The sequence below is a fragment of the Rhinatrema bivittatum genome, chromosome 6 (assembly GCF_901001135.1).
Source record: "Rhinatrema bivittatum chromosome 6, aRhiBiv1.1, whole genome shotgun sequence".
NCBI classification, from domain to species: Eukaryota; Metazoa; Chordata; class Amphibia; order Gymnophiona; family Rhinatrematidae; genus Rhinatrema; species Rhinatrema bivittatum.
This window is the reverse complement of record NC_042620.1, coordinates 180,728,964-180,745,232: the sequence shown is the minus strand read 5'-3', so window position 1 is coordinate 180,745,232 and position 16,269 is coordinate 180,728,964. Positions and strand designations below refer to the sequence as shown.

At 42.2% G+C, this 16,269-nt stretch overlaps 1 protein-coding gene across 1 annotated transcript in view; it reads right to left on the bottom strand.

The window, feature by feature from the left end:
* Nucleotides 1-16,269, bottom strand: part of BZW1 (basic leucine zipper and W2 domains 1) — a 105,787-nt gene that overhangs the window by 23,493 nt on the left and 66,025 nt on the right. The window contains exons 6-8 of the mRNA XM_029606218.1: nt 6,502-6,637; nt 5,256-5,365; nt 4,435-4,605 (exon numbers count right to left, since the gene is read on the bottom strand). Coding sequence (XP_029462078.1) covers nt 4,435-4,605; nt 5,256-5,365; nt 6,502-6,637 — 417 coding nt within the window. The remainder of the gene's footprint in view (nt 1-4,434; nt 4,606-5,255; nt 5,366-6,501; nt 6,638-16,269) is intronic.

Sequence of the window (16,269 nt, the reverse complement as noted above, 5' to 3'; positions counted from 1 at the left end):
AAGTTTACTGGCATCTGTTTTCATAACTCGGCAGTCTGCAGAGTTTTTATTTTTTTACTTAAGAAAAGAAAGTACAGAAAAGCAGTTTTTTCTGCATTTTACCTACACTCAGCTATTAATGCCTGCTTCAGTACTTCCCATGTTTTGCGATACTAGGTCACCATTACCAGTCCCGGGCACTCCCCTGATGAACTGGGATGCGAAGATAGGCTTCGGAAAGGTCCAGGGAGGTTAGGAACTCTCCCAGTTGTACTGCCATAACAGAGCGCAGGGTTTCCTTGCGGAAATGTGGCATCCGTAGATGACTGTTGACATTCTTGAGATCCAAGATGGGTCAAAATGACCCTTTCCTTCTTGGAAACGATAAACTAGATGGAATAGTGCCCAGTAGTTTGCTAGGGCGTGGGCACTGGAGTTATTGCCTTCAGACTGAGTAGTCTTGTTAAAGTGGTTTCTACTGCCAGTCTCTTGAGTGGAAGTGGCAGGGTGATCTCATAACTGTCTCGATGGATGCAGCGGAATTCCAGAGAGTACCACTCTTGAATAATATTTAGAACCCATTTGTCAGATGTTATAATCGACCCATCTTTGGTAGAAGAGGGCAAGTCGACCCCCTATGGCTTCTTCCACCGGATGGGCTGGTCTCTTCTCATGTGGGGTACGGCTGGAGACTGTCCCCTGGTCCTGCTCCTCTCTTGGTGCGGCTGCTCTGAGAGAACTGGTTCCTTCTGGAGGGGCGAGGTACCTGTAGGGTCTAAAGTGCTGCAAACTTCTGCCCTAGGTCCTTCTGGGGGAGGAATGTTGGGGTCTTTTACCTCTATCTTCCGGTAGTCGGGGCACTGGAGATTTGCCCCATTTGTTGGCTAACGTCTCCAAAACGCTCCTGAACAGGAGAGATCCTTTAAGGAGAATCCTGTGAGATTTGCTTTAGATGTCGCATCCGCAGACCAATTTCGTAGCCATAGTTGTCTTCTGGCTGCTACTACCAAGGCAATGCCTCTGGCTGGGGTGCACACTAGGTCTGAGCTTGCGTCAGTGAGGAAGGATGCCGCAGATTCCATTGTAATTCTGGACGAATTTGCATCTCTCAAGAGGAGTAATCAGGCACGTGCTACCAGTGCGCAGCAGAAAGCAATCTGCAGTGTCATTGCTGTTGCGAAGGCCTGCTTAAGGATGGGCTCCAATCATCTGTCCTTCAGGGCCGCTCATCCCTCAATGGGAATTGCTGTTCGCTTTGAGACTGCACAGGCCATGGCGTCCACTTTCAGGACTGCAAGCACTCCTTGGCCGCAGGTTCCAGGGGGTATAGGGCTTCCAAGGGTCCCCCCCGCCCTTTGAAGTTGGCCTCTGGGGCATTCCATTCCAGGTCAATCAGTTCCTGGATGGCTTTCAACATAGGACAGTAGCATGAGGCCTTACGAGAGGGAACCAAGATAAAGTTCTTCTTTGGTTCCGCCCTAGGGTCAGTGCCTGGAATGCCCTGCATCTTCGGAGTCTGAGAAACAAGGGCTGCTAATTCGTCCTTGTGGAAGAAGAGAAGCATGGTTCGGTATGGTTCCATCCCTGGAGGAATTTCTCCTTCTTCCAGAGAGTCACTCTCCTCACTAAGGTGTCTGGGCCCCTAATAGGGAAATTCTTGGTTAGGTGAGGCCTGACTCGAGGCATCCGAGTAGTGCCGAGAGGATCTCGTGTTCCTGGCCTGGGTTGAGCCTGATGCGCAGCGGAGGCTGTTTGCAGCCCTTTGAAGAATTCCACCCAAGAGGAGGTCCCTGGGTCTATGTTGATCCCAGGGGAGGGGTGAAGTTATGCACCGCGAGCATAGGCAGGACTTCAATTCCGTCTGCACGGCTCTTATGTGGCAGGCTGTGCAAAGAGGGCCTTCTTAGTCGCAGGTGCCATTGAATCTATGTCTAGGTGCAAATTCTGCATGCGAGAATTTGTGTGCAGCCATAGTTATGCGCTCTGTATTTGTGCGCAGCCGGAGATATGTGCATGGTAATTGTGCACAGCCGTAGTAATGCGTACGAAGCGTGTTTGCGCACAGCCGTAGTTATGCGCCTGGAGGCGGTCCGTGCGACTGATGTGCACGACTATGGGGCGCACAAGCTGCCAGAAGATCCTGTGCATACTGCCGAGGGGGAGGAAGTTGGTGCAGACGACCATGTGCAAGATGGCACCCCCCTTAAGGGTCTCCCCTTGTACTGGATCGGGGTCTAGCCTAACCGAGGCTGCTCAATCTGATTGGAATTCCCTCTAACTCGCTGGAAGCAGAGTCGGTATGGCGATCCGAGTTCTGGAGACCTTAAAGTTTCCTTCTTATCGCTTGTGTATCAGACAGTCTCCAGCTGCGAGGGGGGGATAGGTTTTACCTTCACCGCTGCGCTTGGATGGGCACCTGCTGCCTTTCAGCCACTCTGGGGGGCTAAGTCCATGCTGGGACCAAGTCACACCTCTGACGGATATCGTAAATCACCTCCGGCGTTCGACTGGGAGAGAGACCCTTAGGTTTCACTGCAGGAGTGCGGGGCTCGTTCTTAAAGTACATTTCTTTCTTTTGCTGTAATTGTTAACACTATTCTAGTGTGGAATAGTGTCCACATCTGCTATGGGAGACTAAGAAATACTGAAGAGCTGAGCATGCTCACGGGTATATGTAGGCTGACGTCAGCTTTGAAATCTGACCGTCTCCCATCTATCAGGAGTACACTATACCCATTGGTCCTGAGTCCATCTGGCTACATGCTAGGAAATCATTTTCTGATTTCTTACCTTGACTGCTGTCACCACCACTTTTCCTAGCCTTCCTATCACCAGTGTGTCTTCAGTATCTTTCAAGACAAAAACTCTTGTCTACCTACATTAATCAGGCCTTGCTCCTCTATACCTTTTGCTGCACCTCACCCCTCTCTTCTCTAAGTCCCATCTCTTCAGATTGAAAAAAATACCTTACCTTTTTTATAGACCACTTTGATAACTCAATTGCTCACTCCCTCTGCTGCAACTGTTTTGATCTGTCTCCTGCTTCACCTTGTCTATCGTTGTTGCACCATTTTACACTTTAAACTTTTATGCAAGACCCTACAGCGCTTGTATAGTTTTATTTTAACAGCTTTTCTATACCATCGTTTAGTAAAAAAAACGATCACAATGGTTTACATAAAGAGAGAATACAACACAATCTAAAATATAAATACATAAAATGAGGAAACAGTAATAACCAATAAAAGCAGTAAAACAAGATAGAGAAGTATAAAATAAACAGGATAAAAGAATAAATTAGTGCCTGACTCAGCCTGCTCCCTTACAGGCTCTGTTAAATAGCCAGGTTTTTAAATTTCTTTCAAACACCATGAAATCAGATTGCATCCTATACACCTTCATGCTGTTTCCTACACATACAGCACTGTATACACTGACCATCTAATCTTGAAGAAGCCTTACAAATTAAGAATTCCAAGTGAAATGGTGAGTGAGAGACAGTAAGATTGCAGTGATGAGAAGCAAGGCACTTGCAGAAGCAGTTTTATTTTATGATAGTTTCAAATGGAACAAGCCTGACAAGAACTCCTTAAGAGTTGTGACCACTATTCCTGCATCACTTATCCATTGGCAAGAGAAATTAGGTATATTATGTTGAACTTTTATGATCCCTCAAACAAAACAAGATTCCCACTTTTTTGTTTGAGCAGATTAAAAAGACAGCTAAAGTACTTCCATTATTTTACATTTCCTCCCTTTCTATATTTTTCCAAGCTATATTCACCAAAATTATTTTATTCTATGGGGAAGTTGTCATTTATTTAAATTTATTTATTTAAAGAATTTATATACCGGGGTTCCTGTATAGTATACATATCACCCGGTTTACAAGGAACCAAAACTATCGCTAAGGAACCGTAACTATCGCTTCATTTAGCGGTTTACATTGAACATTTAGCGGTTTACATTGAACATAGTTAATTTGAGAAAACATAATAAAACAAATAAACATAAACAAACATAAACATAAATAAACATAAAATAGTTAATTTGAGAAAAAGTATATAATATGGTTAACCAGTTAATAACTAAAAGGCAGGTTAATAAGTACATAAGTAAGTAAATAACATTGAACTTGATAGAATCTGGTAACAGGATAAAATAGTGTTGCATATGCTTAAGTACAACATTCATGGCATGACTTCCAACAAAAGGAACAGTGTGATTTGCCACACGCAAATGCAGTTATTTATTACTACAGGTTTTTATAAAATTTTATAAGTTACTGAATCAGGAAATTTGTTGGCAAAGGGAAACCCTGATAAGCATCTGCAGTCACATGCACATTAGCCATTAGCTTTCCAATGAATCAAACCTTCCCAAATCATTGCATAGGTCTCAGCTGCTGCCTCAAATTAAAGGAACACTCCACTTAGATCATGCAAGATCCCTTACATCTTTCAGAGGTTCTCCACGTGACATCTGTTCTTGTAGTTCCTTCTGCAGCTCCTTGCGAGCACCAATAGTCTGCTGATTCCGCACATACTCCGAAAGTTCCTTTAATCCTGCATCAGTGAAGTATTTTGTGAAGTGTTCAACGCTTTGCTTGTTGGCTGGAAAAAGTTCCTGAAAGTTTAACCAGAGAGTAAGTTAACAAGCTGTCATATGATGGGTAACAAGTAGGTACACTTACTGAAATAAGGGTTGCTATGGAACCACTCACTTATGGGGGGGGGGGGGGGGGGGGGGGGGGGGGGGGGGGGGGGAACCCCACAAACATGGCAAAAAAAGACCATACGTCCTCTAGGCTACCCATTCACACCACCTATTCAGATTTACAATCCCTATGACTCCTTCAGAGGTCCTCTGTTTATCCCATGCTTTGTGTTCAGATATTGTCCAAGTTGCATTCTGTAGACTATTTTCTACTTTAAACTGCTCTTTAGAAGAGAATGTAAGGAAATAAATGCTTAATAGAATCCCCATGAACTACTAGCAACATTAAATTAGAACAGACTGAAAAACCATTTAAAATGGATGGATCTTTCAATACATTTAATACCCTTTATTTCTGCTGCCTGTGCACCAGTTAAAGCATTCTCTTTCACCAGTTAAGAACAGTGCAGGGCTGATTCGATAGGATGCCATGTGAGGATAGGCTTCTGCTTATCGGGTTCATAGGGCCTGGGGCACTGAAGCTTAACAGAAACTGGAGGAAGCTCCCAAGCCAAAAAAATAACCATGCCTAGTATTGCCATTTCTTGCAAGTTGCTTACCATTAATCTGTTGTCCATATTGACTTTACGAAGGCTAGCAGCCACCGCATTAATGTCTTTTTCATTGATCCATGATTTGAAAAGCTTTACAGCAAAGGCTGCAGACACACCTAAACAGAACAAAAGCAGAAAGATGCTTTTATGGGACTTGCTTTTAGAGGACCAAGTAATACAAATAAATTCAGAGCTTCTTCCCTTAATTAAAAGCTGCCAGATATGAGCTCACTCCTCTTTACTAGAATGATCTCATTTAACTTCTCAGTATGCTTTTATCAAAGATAAGCTAAGCTACCTTCACATTGTGGCCATTCCTAAAAACAGCAGAAGCTATAAAAGGAGCAACACAAAGAACAATGTCACTGTACTACTAAGGGCTGCTTCTGGAACACCTTCACTTCTGTGACAATCAAAACAACGGCCCTTTACTTCAAAGGCTGAAATCCATCTTTTAAACTTATAGATTGCAATACTTCTGTCCGGCTAATTTAAATCTTATCAGTAAAGCTACTTTAAATACCTGAAAAGAAAATATGTATATCAAAATAAGCTTAATTAGTATATCTAGAAGGCACATGCATCTTCACATATTAATCATTTCACACTTTCCCAATAGCACCTACTTTACCCTTACAATCATCCTCTAACAGGACCAGTGCTGTAGGGTTTTGCTACCATATTTGGTATCGCCACCCCTTTACACTTACCACTATCTCCTTCCACCACCACATTTGTGTTCTGATGCAAGAATTATGGTGGAGAGTGCACAAGATCTGGCTGATATCCGGAACAGCTGCAGCTTTATAAAAGAGCAGAGGGACTGAGCACTAGTGTGGGCTTAGCTGCTGTAGCACCTCCCCCTCCAGCAGTGCTTTGTTTGGAGAAGAAACCCATGTAGAGGCCTCTACAGGGACTGTACACACAGCACTCAATCCCTATGCTCAAAGGCAAAGTTGCTGCTGTTCCTGATATCAGCCAAGGCCTAGGCTACCACCTCCCTCCCCCCAGTTCTGCTTCAAGGAAAAGATTTGAACTGGCTGGAAGCAAGGAGAGGTACTGAGATACAGGAGAGAGAAAGGGGGAGCTAAAACACAGAACAGTGATTTGATCTTATATGGCAGCCTGTGCAACTTGTATAGTAGCACTGGGGTACATGAAGTTACACTATGCATATACCAAGACAGACTAGACAACATTCTTGCTTGCTGTGGCCCCACTTACAAGAATGTTGTTCTGCAATGATACTTACCTTCCTTAACCAAGTTCTCATTATACAGACTGTTGAGAATTGAAGCAGAAAGATTCCCATTGGCTAGAAGAATACCAGTCAACATGGCCAGTTTGTTCCGCTCAGACTCGGAAAAACCCTTTAGAAACAGTAGCAGCTACAAGAAACAAGAAGCTGAATTGAAACAAAAAAAAAATCCAACCACCTCTTCACCCCTAAAACATATCAAAATCTCATGTGTCAAGGTCAAGCTGCATTAATAGCATAAGTATATTTTATACATGGTAAATACATGTCCCAGCTATATAAAGCAGCAATCTCCAATTCTACTGTAACAAGAAACATACAAGAATTTGGTAATTCTCAAAGTTTGGCACTTGAAAGCTATTGAGTGCAAGGTGCTTTCCAATTACTTTCTTGGCCATCATTGCCAATGCACCAACAGACAAAACTAAATATCATTTGGGTTTATGTAAATTCATTATATTGCTCTACTTGTAGAAAAAATATTGATGCAGCAACAATGTAGTTTGCTTTTACATCATAAGCATAAACGCTCTAACAGCCAATCACAAAAGGCTGGGAATCACTGCTAAACTTGACTACTGCACACCTTTCATGAGTTTGAGATATTATGTATAACCCCAGATAAGTGCCTGTGTGTGATCACTTCTTATAACTGAAAAACTGGAGTGTGGACTAGACAGGTCGTATGGTTTTTCTGCCATCATGCTTGTGTCATTAATGAAAAAAATAAATTGAGGTTCTCTTTTTCTATCTGCTGGTAGAATGGCATACATCTGTGCATCTGGACTGGAATGGTCTAGTAGCATAAAGGAAAGAACAAAATCTGGAGAAAAAGGGCCAGACAGGTGTTGAGGGAAGAAAAAGCACAAAGTAGATATATGAACACCAATGTAGAAGATACTGGGAGCAACACAGAATGGATGGACCCATACACCAAGAATGGGTACAGTAACTGTTCTGGAGCTGCAGCCTATGTGGCAAATAAATTTTCCCACTGGTAGGTTCTCAGAAGCCACTGCCACCTGACCATTGAAGTCCAGTGCTTGAAATCCCCACACCAACAGGTTTAGTATCTGCTGCTTCCAGAGATGGTACAATGGGAACCGCAAATGCTGCAGGACCTGCCATATTTGAAGATACAGCTAGATTCCAACATAATCCCTATAAATCTGCTCTGCTTCCCTGACCCCCCCCCCCCCCCCCCCCATGAAGGGTATTCACCACTGCCAGATGCTTCTTGGGGGCCCCAGCCTAAGAACAGCCCAGGCCTGTTCAATACATGCTTTTTTTTTTTTTTTTTTTTAAAGCAGAAGGTGGCCCAAGAGACCCATCAATACTCAACCCCAGACACCAGCTTAGAGCACCCTGGAAGCCCTCTGACTGTTGAACCAGATGAGGATCAGACCTTAAGGCCCCAGGAAGCAGTCAGACAATTCCTCTTCATCAGCCAAGACCAGATACTAAAGAGCTGCATGGATATGCTAGCCTGCCATTTGCTGGATTATTGGGAGACCGATATCGGCTGAGAAGCAGCGGGTGCAACCTCAAGCACTTTTAAGGAATTAAGAGGACCAGCCCTTTATTCAATCCATCCTGCAAAAATTCCAAAATGAGTAGGATCTTAACTGAACGAGGAAGAACATATCGATCTTTACACCAAGCCTCAAACACTCGCCAAACCTACACAGATTAAGGAAAGGGAGAACTTTCCCACTAGTAGCAAGGTGACAATCACTGAAGTAGAATATCCATGCTTCAGCAAGCAAGCCCTCTCAAGGGCCATACCGTAAGACAAAACAGAGTTGGATCTTCGTGAAGAAATGGTCCCTGCTGCAACAGATCCCTGTGCACAGGAAACCAGAGGGAGGGAGGGGAGGAGTCTGCCAGGAGCCTTCACAAAACTGCATACCATGGTCTCCTGGGCCAATCTAGTGCCACCAGATGCACCATCCCTGTGTGACCCTCGACCCTCAACCATTCTGCCCAATATGGGCCACGGAGAAAGGCATACAAGTAGCTTGACAGAGTCAGTACCCAAGGACTTCGGATCTCTCCTGTGACTAAAGAATAGGAAATCTTCATATTGCAAGACATTGCCAGCAGGTCTAGACATGGAAGGCCCCACCAGTCCACTATCAGCTGAAATGCTTCATCTGACAATACCCATTCTCCAGACTCTCCCTGCTGAGAAAGTCTGCTCTCACATTGTCTTTTCCTACAATGTGCAAGGCCAAGATCTCCTGAAGATGTACTTCCGCCCATTCCATGTTTGTCTATCTCCTGTGACACTCGCTGGCTCTTGGTTCCTTCTTGATCTATGGAAGCCACTTCGTTGCATTGTCCATTATCTAGACTGCTCGCCCCTGCAACCTGCCACTGAACTACAAGCACACCAACCAGACTGCTCAGGCTTCTAAGCAGATTGATGCTCCAGAGAAACACTTCTATACTCCAGTGCTCTTGCTCCATCAGTTCCTGACAGTAAGCTCCCCAGCCCTGTAGACTCATCTGTCTTGCTACTGCAAAGGCCTGTTTAAGGATGGACTTCATTCGTCTATTGTGCGCATACTTTAAGGCCGCTCCTCTCGCCACTGGGATAGTTTGTTTAGAGATGGCACAGACCAGCACATTCACTTTAGGGAAACACAAATGCTCTCACTGCTTGATCCAGTGGGTATACAGCTTCTAACACTCATCCCCCTTTAAAACTTGCTTCTGGGGCATACCATTCCAAGTCAATCAACTCCTGGATGGCTTCCAGTAAGGGAAAGTAGCAAGAGGCTTTCTGTAGGGAAGTCAGAATGGGGTTCTTTGGTTCCATCATACAGTCCGCCCCAGGAACTCCCAGCATCTTCAGGGTCTGGGAAACCAGGGCCGGCATTTCGTCAATGGAAAAAGCTGTAACATGAATTTCCCCCATCTTCCAAGGATTCTGTATCCTCCTCTTTGTCTGTGCCATCCAGGTCCCTGCCAGGTATACCCTTGATGAGGCAAGGCATGCCTAGAGGTCTGTCGATAGGACTGGGAGAGGGAAGGCTTACTGGCTGAGGTTCTGTCCTGACGGGGGCAAGTGAGGTAGCCAACTGCTCCTGTACGAAAGCTTGAAGGCCAAGGAAAAATTCCACCCGAGAAGCCAGCCAGGTCCATGCCTAGCCAAGGAGGTGCTGGGGTAGGTGCCGCTGAATTTCCTTCTCCCATGGATAACCCAGTCCTGGGGGTACTCAGATCCAGGGTATTTCCAGTTATCTCCTTGGGCTTCTTCACAGTGCTGACGTAAGTTGGAATCCAGGTCAGACTGTGAAGCTCTAATATGACAAGCAGTGCAGAGAAAGGAACTTATGTTTCTTGGCTGCCAGAGCCACTGGCAGAAGTACATGTTCTGTTGGCTTGCGCTTAAAATTTCATGCACCTAGGCAGGATGTGGCGAGGTGCACGCACAGCTCGTGTGCCCGGCTTTACCTGCATTCTGCGCAGAGCTGACCTACGTTCTATGGAGGGCAATACAGCATGCACAAAGACGTGTGCAAGACGGCACTGCCCGAGGCCTACCACACAGTGTGCTAACCAAGCCTAAAGCAGGGCCTAGCCCACCAGGGGGCTGCTCAACTGGCTCGGAAACCCACTTCCCCTTACCCCAACAGGATCGGGAACATGGGTACTGCGTGCTGAGCTAGGAGACCAGAGGAAATTTTACCAAAACCCCTCCAGATGTGTTTGAATCAGGAGATTAAAAAAAAAAAAAATGGTAACACTTACCTGGGCTCAGCACTTACTGGCTGAGAACTGAGTCTCCAGCTGCAGGGGGAGCGGGCTTTGGCTGTCACCATGCTTAGTTTCCTGCACCCACTGCCTTTCAGCTGTTTAAGTAGCAAAGTCAGGAACTTGCTACTGGACCAAGGCACACCTCTGAGGGGTCTCAGAAGTCGCCTCAGGAATTCTCAACTAGGGAGGGACCTTTAGGTATCTCAGAAGGAGAACGGGGCTCAATTTGTTTGCCAGTTTAAATGTAGAATTTCTCCTTCCAAAAAGTACAGCAATCCCCACAGGGAGAGGTCTGTCCACCATCTACTGGGGTCAGAGAAATACTGAATGGCTAATGTCACTGCAGGGGTATATCTAGGGTGAATTCAGCTTTGAAATCTGACTTAGCCTCCATCTGCAGGCAGGAAAGCATAACCCATTGGTCCTGAGTCCATCTGGCTACATACTAGGAAATTATATTCCCTTTTATTTCTCCTTCTAAAACTTGAAGCAATCCAGTAGGGAGATGCATATCCACAATCTTCTGGAGTCTGAGAATTCTGGCAAGCTGTCACTGCAGGAGTATAATTTAAATGCTGGCTGGCACGTGCCGAAGGGGTGCACACGAAAGGGAATGCCCCTTTGTGTGAGCCTGAAGTGAAGCTTAATTTTTCAACTCTATAGTTTGTCTGCATGACCAAATTAACTTTTCCTCATATCTTATCCTTCAAACTCAAATCTACTAAACAAACATGTCTACAATTGGAAAAAAATCCACAAAAAAAAAAGCAAACCTCAAAAGAACATCTCATCCAAAAGAAATAAGGAATATATATAAATTCAGTTAACAAAAAACCTTAATTCTAGTCTCATACTCACTTCTACTCAATGTTCAATCTCTTAACAAAAAAAATCCCTCATATAAATGATCTATAGAAGAACTCACCCCGCCATATTTTGCATCACAGAAACATGGCTGAAAGAACATGACAACGTTCTCTTAAACCAAATAGACAATCCAAATTATGAATTTATTTCCCAATAATAATAAAAAATAGGTCTTCTAATTTACAAAAAAAAAAAACTTAAACCTTATAAAATCGAAATAAACTCTAATGAAGTTGCAATACTTAAACCACAAAAATGAAACATCTGAGAAAGTCCACCTGGATCTCTACAACTGCTCATTAATTGAACTCTTTACTAAATCCTTCCCAAACCCTGAATCAGCTATAATTTTAGGTGACTTCAACCTTCATGTTGACAACTCTCAAAAACACAAATACATGTAAAATTGTCCTTGATACAATGGAAGCTATTGGCTGGAATCAATTCGTAACTAAGACAACACAAAGCTGGTCATATTCTTGACTTAATTTTTGCAAATAAAAATAAATGCCAAGTTTCGTTATCTCACAAAACTATTCCTTGGTCTGATCACCAACTGATTAAAGCTATTACTTTACAATCTTCACAACTAACATTTTCAAAAAACTTCATAGCCAAATACAGGAAAAAAAAAATAGAACACAAACCCAAACTAGCAGATTTAGAAAAAAAAACCTCTTCACCTCTAGACCTGATATAAAAAATTATTGAAATAGTAGAAGACCTTTGCCCTGAACAAAAAGATCCAAAGAAAATTCAAACACAAATAAGCCTTGATACTATTAAGATCTAAGACGAAACAAACCACTTCTTAGAAAATATGAGAAACAATGGAGAAAAAAACCCTATCTACTGAACACCTAAATATCTACAAAACACACTCAAATACTGTGAACTAATCAACAAAACAAAATTATGCAAACCAAATACATATCTTCAATTTCAAACTACTTTTTGAAACCTCAAAGATCCTTCATCGACTTCCTCTAACTTATGAATTTACTGAAGAATCATGCAATGAATATGCAAACTTCTTACTACAAAAAATAAACTCACATCTAATTTCCAATCTGACAAAAAAATTCTCAAACCTGAAAATTCAACTCAACCAAGATGGACATCTTTTGACACTGTTTCCAAAATAGAAAACAAGATGAAACCTGCAACCCATCCTCTTGATCAGATTCCTGCTAACACCCTAAAATAAAGTTAACACCTTAATTACACCAACAAAAATTGTAAATCAATCTTTATCAAAAGGAAAAAGTTCCTAATCTAACTAAGCAAGCTATTTATAAACCTACCCTCAAAAACAAAACTGGTAAAACAGATTACTGGGATAATTACAATCTTGCCTTTCACTGTAAAGATTTTAGAAAAAGCAGTTTTAATCCAACTAGAAAACTTCCTTTATGAAAAAAAAACCAGAAAAAAAAAAAACAAAAAAAACTTACAAACCAATTTGGTTTCAGGAAAAAAAAAAAACTGTTAGACAGAAAAATTACTAAAATTTCTTTCTAAAAACATTCTAAAAGGTTTTGATAATGAATCTTTTATTCTAGTTCTTCTTGACCTAAAAGCAGCATGTGACACTGCTGACCATGACCTTCTCTGCAATTAATGAATATTGGAATTGGTGGAAAAGTATACAACTGGTTCTTTTCATTCCTAAAAGAAGAAAAAAAAAAGATCCTTCCAAGTCAAATTAGGCCACCGTATCAAACTTCAGACCTCGTAAAAATTGACACAGGAATCCCACAAGGATCAGCTTTATCAGCAACTTTAACATTTATCTCCTTCCAATTTGTACTCCAAATACTTTAAGCTGATATTAAATTTTACATTTCTTTTGGAGAAAAAAAAAAAGCTTTTGAAAAAAACAGCAATCCTAACCAAATATATGAAATCTATCCAAAATGAGCTCTACTGAAATTGACTCAACACTAACAAAACTGAAATAATTTGGCTAAGAAAATACATCTCCAAAGTCTCATACTAAACTTAGAAATAGCCAATATATCAATTGCTGATAAATTGTGACCTAGGAATCCAAATTGATGACATGAAACATTTCGAAGATAATAAAATCTTGTTATGCCAAACTCAGATTGCTTCACCATCTGAAACCTTTACTCACCTTCCAGGACTTCTGCAGTGTTACAAACCCTCATTTTTTTCTAATCTAGACTATTGCAATTCATTATTTCTAGGCCTTAATGCAAACTTAAACCTCAACTACTCCAAAACGCCTCTGCCAGAATTCTCACCGGAACTAGAAAATTTGACTATATATCACTCCCACCCTGATAGATCTTCATTGGCTTCCAGTAACCTTCCAAATCCAATACAAAGTATTATCAATTATCTTCAATATCAATATTGACTCATCTCCTCCTGAAATTTCTTTACAACTCTACAATCCAACAAGAGATCTAAGATACCAAAATAAAGGCACTCTTGATACCTACAACATTACTGCTCATCTTATCCAAAATCAGAAATAATCAGTTTTCTATTACCGGTCCCAAACTTTGGAACTCACTACCTAATTCACTAAGGGCCAGATTTTAAAACATACACGCGGGGCCTACATTTGTGCGCACTACCCGCGCGCACAAATGTACACCCGATTTTATAACATGCGCGCACATGTTATAAAATCCAGGGTCGACGCGCAAGGGGGTGCACAATTGTGTAACTTGCACGCGCCGAGCCACACTGCCTTCCTGTTCTCTCCTCCTCCTCCCCCCCCCCCCCCACCTTCCCCTACCTGTCCCTGCCCGGAGACCCCCCCCGGTACCTTTATTTCACAAGTCACGCACGCCGGCCGAGTGCCAGATTGCGATCCCCCTGCACAGGAGTCCTTGGCCCCGCCCCCCCCATTCAGAAAAGCCCCAGGACTTACATGCGTCCCGGGGCTTTATACGCGCCGCCGGGCCTTTTGAAAATAGGCCCAGAGCGTGTAGGGCTTTGAAAGTCTGCCCCTTAGTCTAACAAGTGAAAAAACACAAATTCAAACAAGACCTAAAAACATGGCTCTTCAAGGGAGACTATGAACTCACCTAAAACTATTCAAATATACTTAGTAAAAAGTACTGATCTCGCCCTTAATTTTCGACTTGTATACTTTCTTAAACTTCCTGTTTAAATAATTCCTTGGAATTATCCTCCATTAATTCCATTCTCATATTCTTTTCGTGATTTTATATAAATGCAGTTTGAAATTTACTATCTTTCTAAAATGTAATCCATTGCTATTTTTGTAAATAGTTGTGATCTACTTTTGGAATGATGGTATATAAAGACTTAAAATATATTGTGATGTCAGCTTTGTTCAGTCTCCATCTGCTGGTAGAGGTACATAACCCACTGTTTCTGGATTCATCTAACTAAATGCTAAGAAAAGTTTACATTAACCTGTTCAAGTCCTTTCATGATTTTGTAGACCTCTAGCATATCCCCCTCAGCTGTCTTCTCCAAGCTGAACAGCCATTGACCTAATTTGGAGAAATTCCAGGAGACATCTGGACAGCAGCTGGAGCTGTCAAAAACTTATGATGAAAGTTCAGTGGTCACAAAAAAAGCAGAAGGAAAAGGTCAGAATCTCACAGGCTAACATTTCAACTACAGTGGCACCAGTGAAAACAGTGGAAATCTCCCTAAGGGTGAAAAAGAAAAATGACAGGACAAAGGATTAACAGAAGATTGATGTGAACATCAGGCAAGTGGGCCCCAATTTGGAACGGTGATCAGGGTAACATAGGTCTGTCTAATTCATCTCATTTTGACAAACTGTGTACTAATACTCCCATAGGTTCATGCAATTTAGGGATTGAGACTGTCTATGTTATCTATAAAAATAAGACTTCACTGATGTATGGAGAGACAGAGGGTAGTGCTTCTGAGCATCTAGCCAGAGAAGTCCTGCCCCTCTGATCGTCCCAAGGGTACCAGTAGAGCTTATTGATATACAATAAAACAAAATGTAATATTTGTTTATCCAAAACTTTGGTGTGGTATCCTTGTGTTCATAGAGCAGTGCCTTAAGCATGATTTAGTGCTTAACACCTCTTTAGCCTTTCCTCATAGGGGAGCCATTCCATGCCCCTTATTTTGGATACCCTTCTCTGCACTTTCTCCAGTGCAAATGTATCTTGAGATGTGGCAACCAGAACTGCACACAGTATTCAAGGTGGGGGTCTCACCATGGAGAAAGAGGAATTATGACATCTACTGTTTTGCCATTCCCTTCCAAATAATTCCTAATATTGTTTGCTTTTTTGACCACCCCAGCACATTGAGCCAACGATTTCAATACATTATCCACTATGACAACTAGACCTCTTTCCTGAGTGGTAAATCCTAAAATGGAACCTGACCGTGTAATTACAGCAAGGGTTATTTTTCCCTATATACATCACCTGTCACTTGTCTACATTAACTTATCTGCCATGTGGAAGCCTAATTTTCCTGTCAAGGTTCTCCTACAATTTATTACAATTCATTTGTGATTTAACTACTCTGCATAATTTATCACTTCACTCTTTATACTCCCTTCCAGATCATTTATAAATTTATTAAAAGTGCACCGGACCAAGTACAGATCCCTGAGGCACTCCACTGTTTACCTTTTTCCACTGTAAAATCAGACTATTTAATCCTATTCTGTTTGTCTTTTAACCAGATTGCAATCCACAAAAGGACATTGCCTCCTATCCCATGACTAAGTTTTCTGAGAAGCCTCTCACGAGGGACTTTGTTAAATGCCTTTTCAGAAGGCATTATATTCTGTTTTATACTCCATTTCTTTCCTAATAATGGAGAAATTACTTACCAGATAATTTCTTTTTTCCTTAGTGTAGACAGATGGACTCAGGACCAGTGGGTTATGTGCTCTTCTGCTACCAGATGGGAGACTGAGTCAGATTTCAAAGCTGACGTCACTCTAGATATACCCCAGCAGTAACCTCAGTTATCATTCTATTTGCTTTGGCTGCCGCCACACTGAGCAGAAGATTTCAACATATCCATGACACCTAGATCCTTTTCTGAGTGGTGACTCTCAAAGTGGAACCTTGCACTGTTCTTCCCTATATGCATCACTTTGCACTTGTCCATGTTAAATGACATTGT